Here is a 13,829-nt window from a genome sequence, read left to right as displayed (position 1 = left end):
CTGTAGAGGCTTCACTGACAGGCTTTACTGACTCTGGTTAGTTCAGCGCATGACTCAATGTTGTTTCAGAGCTGACAGCTCATAAAGATGAGTGACAAGTGTCGGGAGTGTGAACCTGTTCAGCTGAGTGTCAGGAGGACGGCATTAACAGCAGACTGTGTTGACTTGAGGCAAACTGTTTGATATAGTTGTGTTTCTTTAGTAAGGCAATGTATTTATTAGACTGTTTTATGAACTTGTTTAATTGTTATGATGTTAAAATGATGCTTGGCATGAGGGAGTTTATCACATGGGAAAGAAAACAGACAGGAGTGGGAAGCAGAAAGACAAATTTTGTGCTCATCCTGAAATCACAAGCAACTGTGCAAATATGCCCTCAGGGTCCCAGTTGTTACTCTGTCCTGATGTAGACAATGGTAACCATAGTAAAAGCATTTACATTCATTCAGATGGGATTCAAATGAGTATCACGCACAAAGCAAATGAATTAACCACTCGGACGAAACCTGTAAAGGTCTGATGAGTTAAGAGGGAAAGTGAGACTAAAACTTTAGTTGCGGCGTAGAAATGACATTACAGTTTGCAGCGGATTGTTGTGCACGAATATAATCACACAATTTCAAGGTTGAGTGCACACAGAATATTTGAGCATCTTCATTGTTTTGCACCCTTTCCAGTAAAATCCAAAAATATTATTACTCACCGATTCAACAGATGGAAACCAGTTTGGCCGCAGCTTTGTTCTCGTACACTTTACTGAACGGCTGATGAGCTGTTTTTGATTTTAGCTGTCAGATTTTTGGTCTTCACACACTCACTCGTGCGTTAACTTAGCCTGAACTCTGAGAGGTCTGAAATGTGAATCTGAATACCAAAAAACTGAGCAGCATCTCATTTTCAGTCGGGCCATGGCAGCCTCTTCTTCCCTGGAGCCCTCTGGCTCTAACCCCTCATCGCAGCCCATTGAGACACTTCTGCTGCCACCCCCCTCCCATCCCCCTCCTCAAGCACTTTGTCTCCATGGCAATGTTTTGAAAGAAATTTAGGGCAGGATAGGTTGCTTTCTTTTCGCTAAGGGAGCTATAAAATTTGCTGAACTCTTTAGAAACTGCAGTTCTTAGTGTATCTAGGCAGGCAAACACTAAGTGGTATTGATAAACGCCAGTCAAATATGTACAAAAAGAGCAGACTTTGAAGCATTCAGAATAATAACGGATTTCAATTTTCATTCAAAAAATTTCATGCTGTGTTGGAGCTGACCAGATTAGCCCTTCTGAAAAAAGTAATTGAAATGTGTGTCTGTGCTTTTCCCTTTCGCAGTCAGCGGTTTGCAGACTGTTATCGGCGAGTACGGGGAAACACTCGAGATCCCGTGCAACAATGGAGCCATGAAGGCAGAGGACGTCTTACTGGCTAAATGGAAATATGTAAGTCACAGTGGAGGTCAATAGATTCAAAATGGTGAAATCCGTCTGACACCCACTTATCATGTCTGAACCACACCCAGGCTGAGTGCATATGCGGTGCATTAGGCCGCGCATCTGTCCCTCCATATGACACTGCATGAGGGAGTGAAACAAAACACTGTTTTTTATTTGAACTGGAAGCCAAATGCCATATGTGACAGACACGTAACAAGAGCCCTCTGCTCCACTCTCCAGGACAAAGGAGAGGGACCTCCGGGAGACCTGCTGGTCAAGACGGGAAACAATGCTGCCACTATCAGCGCCACGGATGAATACAAGAACCGTATTAGCATGGCTGCAAACTTCAGCCTGCTGCTTTCTTCGGCCACGCTTACTGACCAGCACACTTTCACCTGCATGGTTGTGGCTGGTGCAGACATAACAGAACACCCAGTAAATGTGGTGATCTACAGTGAGTACAAGCTGACATTAAATGACTTTGCTTTAGTTAAAGTGCTGTAATGACCCATCATGTTCATTAACACATTTTTTTCACATACTGCAGAGAAGCCGGAAAGCCTGGAGATTTCTGAGACAGCGAAGGAACTAGAGATTGGCAAACTTACTGAGGTGGGCTTTTAATGATAAACTTTGCTTATACCTACATTATTTTATGCAGAAAACCATCAAGGAAAAACCCCTCACTTGAGCTTAGGTATCTTGAGGCATAGCAGGGACCATGTTACTACAGTAATGAGTTCTTTGAAGTGATTCTCATGAATTAGTAAAGAGCAGAATCCCCCCTACTGCAATTAAAATACCCAAAGGATCTGAGGGGCTTTAGAAATGCTTTAGGCATTTCATGGTCTATTGCGTAGAAAACTACTTACTGTAGTTCTCAAATGCTGGAAAGACGCTAAGTAAAGCTAGTTTGCTCAGATGTTTGGTCCTTTAAAAAGATGCAGATTTATTCAAAGTTCATGCAATGGTGATTGTTTTTAATATTCAGTGAAGGTCTTTGCTACTTTTCTCATGCTTTGATTGCTTTTTGTTCCACAGCTTGGAACATGTGTTGCAAAAGATGCCAATCCAGCTGCGAATATCACATGGCTAAAGAACAATGTGGCTCTGGTGGCTGATGGGAAAGGTTTGTGTGCTTCATTCTGTTAAAAGAGTATAAATGCCAACAAAAGAGCTCTTTGGAGTGGTTCTGACATTTATAAATAATATATGCACAAATGTATTCATTCTGCACAAATGACTGGGATAGCTACAGTCATTTATCCTTCAGTGATTAATTGTGCTTCACTCACCGACTCACTGTGTGAATTCAGTGTTTTGGTCATTACACCATTATTTCAGAGAGAGAGTTTTCAGACAGAGTTGTTTGTTTTCCATCTAGGGATTTCCATCGAAGCCTCGGTGCAGGAGGACCCTGTTACTGGCCTTTCAACCACGTCCTCCATTCTGAAGTACTCGGCCGAGAAGGAAGACACGGATGCCCAGTTCACCTGCAGCACTCAGCCCACAGTGGGCACAGAGCTGGTGTCCTCTCCAACAACCTTCACTATAACCTGTGAGTCACTGAACATTACTAACAACCTTTACTGGACACGCTTGCTAAACTGCACCAGCTGTCTGCAGAGCTGTTGTCAGAGGAACTTCAGCACAGAATGAAAGACTAAAATGCTGGTTGATGATGTAATCTTCAGTTACATCAGCAGCACAGATTCTGAAAAGTTAATACTGCGTCTAATATTTACCTCGACAAAGGAAGTGTTATTTGTTAGCAGAATTTCCAAAAATCCAGCTGTATATCTACACATCTTCCACAAAATGATTCCTTAAAAGATTAGTTCAACATTGTGAGAAATTCACTTATTTGCTTTGTTGCTGGGTGTTGGATGAGAAAATATATATCACTCTCATGCCAGCACATTAAATATGAAGTAACAGGCAGCAGCAGGCCATTTTCGATGGTTTTCTTGATAATAACCAATATCATTATCAAGAAAACCATATATATGATATACTATATTTGTAGGGATTAAACAAATGAGATATAACATGTTAATCTGTGAGCTTTAGAGGTACTGGCAGTGGGATTGTTCATATTTATTTATTTCATTTTACTAAAAAGAGTAGGTGAATTGAGAACCAGATCTCAATTACAGTGACATCCAAGCCAAGAGGCAGCAACAGGAGTCAAGTCAGTGCAAGACATTAAACCACAGGTGGAGCTTTTGCTATGAATAACATTAGTCGAAATAAAAACATCACAGTATATACAGTATACAACGCAGGTCAATGCATGTATTCTAGGCATGCAGATGTAAAAGCAGGTGCAGCGATCAAAGACTACCGCTTGTTATGAATTATTAAAGGAGGGTAACGCAAAGAAGGTGTGGAGTATCAGCAACTTGTTACTTCATCCAGTCATTAAAAGCAGCAAGCTGGAATGAGTGACAGCCAAAGGAGGAGCAGACTTTAGGGATGACCGTAGTAATGGCGCCAGAACGTAGGATGCAGTTACTGTCAAGATATGGAGAGAATATGGAGGTTTTGCCTATGTTTTTTTTTTACCTTTGCACAGAGTAAGGCTCGATGTTTCCCCTTGTTCCTTGTCTCTATGCTGAGCAAAGCTGACCTTCTCCTGCAGTATATTCATATTTAACGGACAGATATGAGAGTGTTATCGATCCCCTCATCTAACTCTCGGCAAGGAAGCGAACAAACGTATTCTCTTGTATCCTCACTTTCTTTGGTGTGTATATATACATTATGAAAACAACCAAATCTGGCACATTTATATCATGACTGTCTATCTCCTCGGGTATTTCGGCAGAGATCTAAGAAATTTCATAATATTCTCTAATAAAAAAGGATACAGTTGTGCAGACTTAAAGCATGTGGGTTCTGTCTCAATGCATCCTAGTTCTGCCGAAACACATGAAATGTTAAAAAACAGCACTGCAGCAGAAAGTTTCCCACTGTAGAAAGAAACTCACAACCGTTTTATACCACATTGATCCGTTTAGGAAATTCCTTGGTAGTATATGTGCTTTATTTCCCCCCATGAGCATTAAATATACAATATTTTTTAATTTTTTAAAACCATTTTTTAAAGTATTGAGATGGGAAGCAGTGGTGCTGATTTCAATTCTGAGCTTCTATCATTTAACTGGGTATGTTTCTATTGACTAATTCGATTAGTCGATTTTGTGATATTTTTGGCGAGGAACCTGCTGTCAGGCGTTATTTAATATGACGTGATGCGGAATTAAAAGTACAGGAAAAGTTAACAAAGGGCAACTATTTCATTGAAGTCAAGATATTTCAACATCACATACAGCGTCTTACTGGTCTTTTCAGAACTGAATCAGCAGCAGCTCCTGACCCACAAGCTGTTAACAAAGACCAAGAAAAACTCTTTAAAAAAACCTTGGCTGCAACCAGTGGAGACAGACTGTTATTTTTCAGACTATATTAACAGTTTTTTATGTCATTTCTTTGCTTCCAGCCAGGAAAGACAACAGTAACAGCACCTTTAATGGTGACAGCTGAAAAATGAGGTGTGGATTCTGTAGCTCTGTAGGGGGATTTATACCGAACACCGCATTAAATATTGAAGTTACCTGCTTAATGTGGCCTTTAAAGTAAAACGTATTAGTGCAGACAAGAAATGTGAAGAGCTTGTCTCAGATGGAGCAGAAACATTGGCGTTGAAAGGATTGTTTGGTCTATTGCCTCAGAATATGACTGCAATCCAACCATCTCCACTGCTGCATTTTGAAGACGATCATAACCAATACAGAGGCACAAAGTTACAGCTCTCTGTAGTGTGCTGGCACAGTCTGCAGTCTCTGTGGTCAGCTGTTGGGGGCACACGCTCCACTAAATTCACCCTCCACCCCACATACAGGACATCCCCTCTCTGACTTTTTATCTCCTATTTTCCTCTCAGACTCCACAGAGAACATCGTCCTCCAGGTCACTGCTCAGGACCCTCTGGTAGAGGGAGACAATGTGACTCTGAAGTGTGTGGCAGATGGTAACCCTCCTCCTACCAGCTTTAACTTCCACCTAAAGGTACAAATGCTCATCAGAAACTCATCAAGACTCTCAGAAACGCTTCCATTCACGCTAAGTATACGTAAAAGCCACTTTAAACTAATCATTGGTCATTTTTTTGGTTGTATGTCATTAAAGGGAGAGATGGTGAGAGTGGAAAATGCCGATACTTACACCATCACCAATGTCTCACGTGAAACCACTGGTGAATACAAATGCTCTCTTGTTGACAACCCAACACTGGAGGCAACTGAGGACGTCACAGTGAACTGTAAGAGACCAAAAACATGCTGTATTTTTCTTGAAAAGTAGAAATTACTGCAATTTTGCCATACACCAGCATTGTTGTTTGCATAATTTCCCTTTTCTGCCCGTAATGTGTTTGTTGTAAGTGTTTGCTGAGAAAAGAAAGCCCTAATGTCTCTCTTTTCCAGCCTACCTGTCTTGCTGTGCTTTGTTCAGAAAAGTGTTGTGTCAACCGCACTGCCTCTAATAAGCTGCATCTGCAGAGCAGTGAGCCAAGTGCAGGGTTGTGTGGTTAACAACAGGAATGTTTCGACCCTTGTCAGGCTTCTGAACCCATCTTTTTACCATCCTCTCCCCTCTTGTTAGACCTAGACATCAATTTAAGCCCCTCTGGAAATATCGTCAAGAGTGCTGGTGACGACATGGAACTAAATCTGCAGATTGATGCCTCTGGGGACTATAAGGTCTCCTGGACAAAGGTAAAAGCAATCATCTACACAACAAAGCCTGAATCAGTATAGAAAAGTTTGTGGTTGTTATCGATCAGACTGATATCCTTTTTTATCTAATTCAGGACAATGTTAAACTGGAAAAGCAGCCCAAGTTTGCCAAGCTGATTTACGCCGACGCTGGCCGATATGAGTGTGAGGTGACGATGGGGCTCCTCAGCCAAAAAGCTCTCTTTGATCTGACTGTCGAAGGTATGATTATTTGTTTTGTTGCATAGAGTTAGATGGGAAGATTGATACCGTGAACAGTAAATGTGAAGCTACAGCCAGCAGCAGGTTAGAATTTCTTAGCTTAAATACTGGAAGCATGGGGAAACAGCGAGCCTCTCTCACAACAAAATCAGCCTTAAAGCAACCCATAAAGTTTACTAATTAACATATTGTATCTTGTTTATGTAATTTGACTTTGGTTTTTGTACAGATTAAATTAGTTTTTGTAACGTAGTATTCGGCATATTTTGTGCTTTTGGACAGAGCCAGGCTAGCTGTTTCCCTCCTTATCCCAGAAATTACACTAAGCTAAGCTAACCAGCTGCAAGAAACAAAAAAAAAAAAAATTTTTCAAAATGTAAAACTGCTCCTTTAAAGTGGACATATTCTGATAATATTTTAGGTTAATACTTGTGTTTTATGTTTTTAATATAACTTGTTTATATGCCTTTAATGCTGAAGAAACATGTTTTTGCTGCAAACCCCAGTTTGCTCTAATTGGCGTGAAAGAAAAATATGGCGCACCTCTGCAAAGGCACTTCTCAAGCAGTCGGTGGAGATTTTATATTTTTCTACTGTATTCTATTCTAATGAGCTCTCATGTGACATAGGAAGGAGAGCCAAACCTGGATGGCTTGTTGACTTAGCAGCCCACAAAAAAACAATGTTGTTTTGTTTCTCAGTTTTGGAGTTGGTAGGCACTCCAGATACCCAAATGTATGTGCACAAGCACTGAAAAATTCAAGTTGTCATTATTTGTCTTTAAATAGAGACTTTCCTCCGTCACTGTGTGTGTGTGCATGAATAAAATGCTACCATTCATGCCACACATGTACTCATTCAGATGTATCTGAAGGGTCCCGTCCTGTTGCAGGTGCTCCCATTATCAAGCAGCTGTCCAAAATGGCCAGTAAAGACGCCAACCATAAAGTCCTGATGTGTGAGGTTGAAGGTTCTCCAAAGCCAGCTGTCTCCTGGAGCATCAACGGCACCTCGGTACCAACACACACACGCACACGCACACACACACACACACACACACACACACACACACACACACGCTCACCATCTTACAGCATTAGCCCTCATCATAAATACATGAAAATAATTGTAACACTTTGTGAAGGTCATATCTATCCATTTTTGAAACCTACTCATTTATTCATTGTGATTGCAAGAATATTTTTATTTTTACTCGTACATTCTGGTCCTTCTCTGCCAGCATAAAGACATTTTTCTCATTCCTTGAGGCTGAAAGAAAACCAAATGGGAAACATTCTCTGTGAACAGTAACGAATGCAGTAGTTCTGTAATTGTTAATGTGGCGATCCTTCAACTTATAGTCTAGTCTAGAAACTAGAAATAGAGGATAGAAGCTTAAATAAGTGAAACAATTCGGGTGGATGGTTGGAGGAATCAGATATAGTTTAGGCTATGTGTGATTCCTCCAGGCTATGTCTGATTCCTTTTTAGATCAATAGTTTACTAAATCTGATTTGGTTTAAGGCTAAATGAAAACCGTCCAATGTCATGCTGGTACTCAAGGTACATTTGTTGATGGTGTCCATGCCAGAGTGATGACAATTTTATTGAGAGCAAATGCAACTCGCAAACTCCTGAAAACAAAAAGTAAACTGGCAACAAGTGTCATGAAGCTGTAGGTAGAAAAACAAACATTACAGGTGTTTTAAAACAAAGAACAAATGATGGAATTGTAGGATATTAAAATACATTTTATTTACCTTTAAAGTGCAGCCAGATCTGTAGAAATACTTCAAGATTCAGGTGATTTTGCAACTGATTCCAAAGGTGTACACTACTCAAAATAATCCTCCATCCAAGACAAAGAATTGAAGTTAAAATCCAGAAGATTTCAGTCCTGCTTACAATAGGAAAGGTAGATTTGGTTAAGAGGTCCCATATTGTAAAAAGTGTGATTTCTCTGGGGTTTTTTTATAAAGCAAGTCTAGGTGCTACATTGACACTGAAAGTGTCACACACAGCCTGTGTTCAGAATCTGAGTCATCAAGAAATCCAAAAGGTTGTGATGTTTTAACTATTCTATATATAGGTTGAAAGTGCAGCTAAAGTGCTGTTACAGTCAGAGGGTCTTAAAGAATATGTTTCAGACTGACTGTTAGTACGGGTATGTTCAGGTCATGTCTGAGTGGCACTCAGGCAACAACTCAAGTGTCAGTCTATACCCGTTCTGTCTTGGCCGCGAAGTTCAAAGGGTTGAACAGAAAAGGAGCAGCCAAACATTCTGTGCAGTGTGTGGGCATAGATGTACAGTGTAGATTATAGTTTGCCCATTAATAAACACTGTGATCCCTCAATCCCACAGAAGTTGCTGTGTCTTGCTTGCCAGCTGCCAGGCAAACGTGAAGGAGAGTTGGAGCAGAGTGTGCTGCTCTCTGCACAGAGCCAGCAGCACGAAATGAAGATAAATATATTTATTCAGCGCCTTTTCATTGGGCATCAACCTCGGGTTTTTGTGTGCACTGTGCATTGTTGAAAAAATAGACTGAAATAAAGGCTTCAGGTCTTGGTTATGCCCGTCAGACGCAGCTCAGAGGTAAACCCACACAAAGCCTGTGCAGACTGCGTGGATTAAAGTGAGAGCGAACCTGTTGCATGACAAAAGTGAGTTAAAAAACTGAGTAAATGCATCTGATGCGGTTGCGTCAAGACACTGGGTGAAAATGTGCATAATGCGTCCCCTTTAAAACTATAGCAAACACTCCGTGAGCAGCTGTATCTGTCTACAGTGCATCTAAACAAATTTGCTTCAACGAAGAGGTCGAGAGGTTTTCGAGGCATTTATAAACCATAAAGCTGAATCACAGGATGAATCGCTTCCAGTGAATCGCTTATGTGCAGATAAACAGTTTGAATCCAGCGTAGAAATGGCGGACTCTGCCATTAACTCCATATAAGGAGGCAATTAATGAACAGAAACAGAAATGAAATGCTGAAGAAATGACTAAAGAACATCAAATAAGTGTTTGTTTTCATGAAAATCTCAACAATTATCACTTTTAGCTTACATCTGTATTTTTTTTTTACTTGTTCACACTATGATGCCGTGCTCTAATCCCAGATTCTAAAGAATTTGACAAATGAACTAAACAAGATGGATATCAGCTCAGCTCTAACAAGTGAGCACACATCCTGGTTATTCTTCAGGTTCTCCTCCGGACCACCTACGATCACATTCGATAGAAATCTTTTAAAGAGACACATCATTCACACGCTTTGAATGTTTCTGTCAGTCGTTCAGTCATTCCTTGACTGAAAGATCAATACTGGTTGTCATTGAATGTTCTGACTGATATACAACCCAGATTCCAAAAAAGATAATGCATCAAATTCAGAATGAGTGTATATATTTAGGAAAAACAAAAGTTTCCCAGTTTGAGCATAAGATACAGTCATGAAAAAAAATATTTGACCACCCTTGTTTTCTTCAGTTTCTTATTCATTTTAATGCCTGGTACAACTAAAGGTACATTTGTTTGATAATTTATAATGATAACAACAAAAATAGCTCATAAGAGTTCAATTTCAGAGCTGATATCTAGCCATGGTTTTCTGGATAATAACCAAAATCATTATCAAGAAAGCCATAGAAATGGCTAGACTTAACTTTTATCAGCTATTTTTGTTGTTATCATTATAAATGTCCAAACAAATGTACCTTTAGTTGTACCAGGCATTAAAATGAACAAGAAATTGAAGAAAACAATGGTCGAATATTTTTTTCCGTGACTGAATGTCGCCTTTGTACTGTATTCAGTCGAATGTAGGTCACAAAGAATTTGCAAACCATTACATTTTGTTTCTATTAAATGTTTCACAGCATCTATTTTGGAATCAGGGTTGTAAGATGGTCCCACAGTACAGTAACTGCAGTGACAACCACATCTAAAAGTTACTTGGATGACAGCAGGTGATACTTGACTTTTATTCATTCATTCATACAATTTGTGATTATATTTATTAGGCCTGCACAGTTAATCAAAAAATGTAAATGAAGTTGCAGTGTAGACTAGCACAATATCCAAATCACAGGAGGCAAAACGTGTCAAAATATTATTCTGAATGAAACACCTTGGTGCTGCAGAGATGCCCTAGCCTATAAATCGTATTCTACAGACTTTAGAGAAAATCTTTGCTTGGTGTTGATCCTTGTAAAGGATCACATGATTATCATTTTGTTATATAATTAAATAAAATGAGAATAATGCTGCAATTCCACATGGATAGTGTGAATTATACCGCATCTGCAATATTAGGCAAAATAATCACAATTTGATATTTTCTCCAAATCGTGCAGCCCTAATATTTGGTGCTATTTAGATATCTGGTTCATCAAACAACTTCTGAAAATACACTTATTGCTCACTGAACTGCCGGACCTTATAAACAGCTCCTTAAAAAGAGAAGACAAACCACTGAGGTGCGCATATGGTTGTTTAAATATAATGGCATTGTATTGCTCAAAACAAAGCTATGAATAACATCAGCAGGGATGTGAAGGTGTGACTAAACGGAGGCAGTCTGTTTAAGCCCCCTCCCCTTGTGAGGAAGCTAAAAAATCCAAAAAATCCAACATGTTGGTCCGGAGACAGTTCATGCTTTGCTTTAGCCGCTGAGTGAGTAGTCCTTGTTATGTGCATAGCAGTTTGCACTGTTAGTATTTTCCAACACTTATCTAGTACAAACATTTCTAGGCAGTTGTGCTCAGTGTTTTGAAAGACTAAATTCATTTTCTCTCAGGCTCAAACACATTATTTTACACCAGACTGTCATAAAGACAGTTTTTTCCCAAATGGACCTTTTTTTTTCCTCTTTTGTTCCTGTGGTGTACCTGTGTGCACACTGATAGCAGAGCCACTCAGTGAAGCAGTTTGAATTACACGTGAACCTGGGGGTGTGTGGGATGGTTAGAATTCTTTTCAGCCCTTTCAGTCAGTGTCTAACCTCAAAAACCTGAACCTGTGTGTCATAATTAATCAACTTCAAAGGTGCACAAAACTCTTTCACTGAAGGACAATGCATTTGGGAGATAACGCACATTTCTACATTTTAGTCGAAGTTTATTTTTCCTCCTCTCACCCCATCTTTTAAAACCTATTCACAGAGATAATAGCGTAAGGCTTGAATACAGGCTCAGTAATGGGTATTTACAAAATTGCCACATCCTCTTGTATATGTAAAGGATGTGAAAAGGGTGTTGGCAGTTTGTCTTTGTGTCTGGGGTTTTCCTCTGAGACTCAAGTGTCTATATCCCAGAGGCACAAACTGCGTCTTTGTCATGGAAAGGCTGAGTCACACATCAATCCAATGTCGCCCCCTAGTGGCACAAAATATACACTTCTTACATGCTGTAGCAGGTGTACAAACAGTGTCACATGTGTGAATACTAACATTTGTGGGGGTTTTTCTCTTGTCGTTCAGCTTGAAGAGAGTCCCTTCATCAACGGAAAGATAAGACACAAGATCACATTTAGGCCGGCTGTAAATCTGACTGTCTCTTGTATGGTGTCCAATGAATTTGGCGCGGATAGCAAATCTATACATGTGGCATCCGGTAAGTACAAAGCGGTAGTATAGACCTCTCATCGCTCTCTGCTCCGTGATTCTCCTCAAGACTAACTCAGTAATTGCCTTTGTAGATGTTTTCCTACTCTGCTCACTAACTCTTTCTGTCTGCATGTTGACTTTATATCATTTTGAAATATTAAATAAAACTACAAATAATTTAGTAGGTTTGACTGTTGGGTAAAAACATATAATTTAGATTTTTTATTTTATTTTATCAGTGAAAAGAAATCATAATTTTGGGCTGACTTAACCTTTGTGATATGTTTTTTTATAATGAACCAATCACTTTACTTTAATTCTGAATTTTAGTCCTTTCAAGGGTAAGTTAAGCCGTAAAATATAAGAAGAAAAACACATATAAATTCATGATGTATACATTAGCAGCATTTAGGGCTGCCCCCTCTTAGTCAATAAGTCAACTAATTTGTTTTTATGCTTTTTTCATGCTGACTTATTTCAAAGAAACTCATGAGCACCTTTTTGGTAAACACCAGATTTAAAGTGGTGCTTTTGCATGATTCTTTGTGGTTTTATAGACTAAATTTTACTTGACGAAATCGTGTTAGTCAACTATTTTTGCTTCTGTTAAAGTATTAACAGGTTTCTTCAGTTTCATTGGTGGTTTTTTGCCTTCTGAGTGAAGATCTAACTTCTATCACCTCTCCACTCGATGCATGCACTCAGCACTTCTTTGTACACACTGTCGTCCAAAAGTGTGGAGTGTTTAAATCATTCTTTGCTCTCTCCTGCTTACTCATTCCTGTGTGTTTGAGACGGCATTTCACCTCTCTTTTTCCCCCCTCTTTCACTCAGTGGTGTGTATGTTGGGATGCTGGATTTAATCTGTTCCCTCTTTCAAACTAGTTGCATGCAAACGTAGAATAGAAGTAGAGTGGTGATTCTTTTCTGGACATCAAGCTTGTTTTCTTATTTTCGTTTTTGTTTGGACGTTAATTTTATTTTATATCTGATTTCAGTAAATGTGGAGGTGGAAATGGATAAACAAGGTAAGTTGTAGCGGTCTTCTTGTTTGTAAGAATCGGTGGGAGTGGGTTCAGTAAAGACGATGGGGGAATCAAATGTTGCTCACTGAAAGAAGATTCTTGCTTAAATATTTACCTTTAACATCACCTTGGACTCAACTGGGAAAAAATCGATCTGTGGACAGTGTGTTTCCATTAATAAAACACAGATAAGAAGGAATAAGAGGAGTGGATCTACCAGCATCCTGACAAAATGTCAACATTGTCCATAATCCCATTGGCTGCTGAGACGAATCACTACTTAAGAATATCTGCCATTAACATTTAACTCAACGAGTCATAACCATGTACAGTGTGGATGTGTCCATTCATCAATGCATTTACTGCACATAAAGGCTTCTTTCTTTCCTGTATGCAGTCAGGCTGGATTTTAATTCTGAAATGTGCCTCTCATGTCTCTGTTTTGTCTTCCCATCCAATCAGATGATAACGACCAAACCAAGTTGGTGGTCGGAGTCGTAGTCGGTCTCATCGTCGCCACTTTGGTTATAGGCCTGGCATACTGGGTCTACATGAAGAAATCAAAGTAAGATGTCCACATTTACCTTTCTACAAATCCTCATACTTGATAGATAGCAAAAAGCTAGGATGATGTTCGCAACAAACAAAATGTGATAATTTGCTAATCCCTTTTGACATACAGCACAATCAAAAACTGTACAAAGATATTTAATGTTAAAACTGATAAACTTGTGTTTTTTTTTCTAAATTCACTCTGATTTCTGAATTTGATTTTG

The 13,829-nt window shown here is 39.4% G+C and overlaps 1 protein-coding gene across 2 annotated transcripts in view; it reads left to right on the top strand.

Annotated features, from left to right (window-relative positions):
* Positions 1-13,829, top strand: part of LOC131970165 (CD166 antigen homolog A-like) — a 42,660-nt gene that overhangs the window by 26,041 nt on the left and 2,790 nt on the right. The window contains exons 2-14 of one of the 2 annotated variants that reach the window (XM_059331465.1): positions 1,321-1,427; positions 1,662-1,878; positions 1,972-2,036; positions 2,466-2,553; positions 2,809-2,982; positions 5,371-5,495; positions 5,616-5,748; positions 6,090-6,202; positions 6,298-6,424; positions 7,317-7,438; positions 11,903-12,035; positions 13,027-13,056; positions 13,516-13,618. In XM_059331465.1, coding sequence (XP_059187448.1) covers positions 1,321-1,427; positions 1,662-1,878; positions 1,972-2,036; positions 2,466-2,553; positions 2,809-2,982; positions 5,371-5,495; positions 5,616-5,748; positions 6,090-6,202; positions 6,298-6,424; positions 7,317-7,438; positions 11,903-12,035; positions 13,027-13,056; positions 13,516-13,618 — 1,537 coding nt within the window. The remainder of the gene's footprint in view (positions 1-1,320; positions 1,428-1,661; positions 1,879-1,971; positions 2,037-2,465; positions 2,554-2,808; positions 2,983-5,370; positions 5,496-5,615; positions 5,749-6,089; positions 6,203-6,297; positions 6,425-7,316; positions 7,439-11,902; positions 12,036-13,026; positions 13,057-13,515; positions 13,619-13,829) is intronic. The other variant, XM_059331466.1, reaches the window with a different exon arrangement.

This window comes from Centropristis striata, chromosome 4, assembly GCF_030273125.1.
Source record: "Centropristis striata isolate RG_2023a ecotype Rhode Island chromosome 4, C.striata_1.0, whole genome shotgun sequence".
Lineage (NCBI taxonomy): Eukaryota > Metazoa > Chordata > Actinopteri > Perciformes > Serranidae > Centropristis > Centropristis striata.
This window is presented reverse-complemented; position numbering and strand designations above follow the sequence as displayed.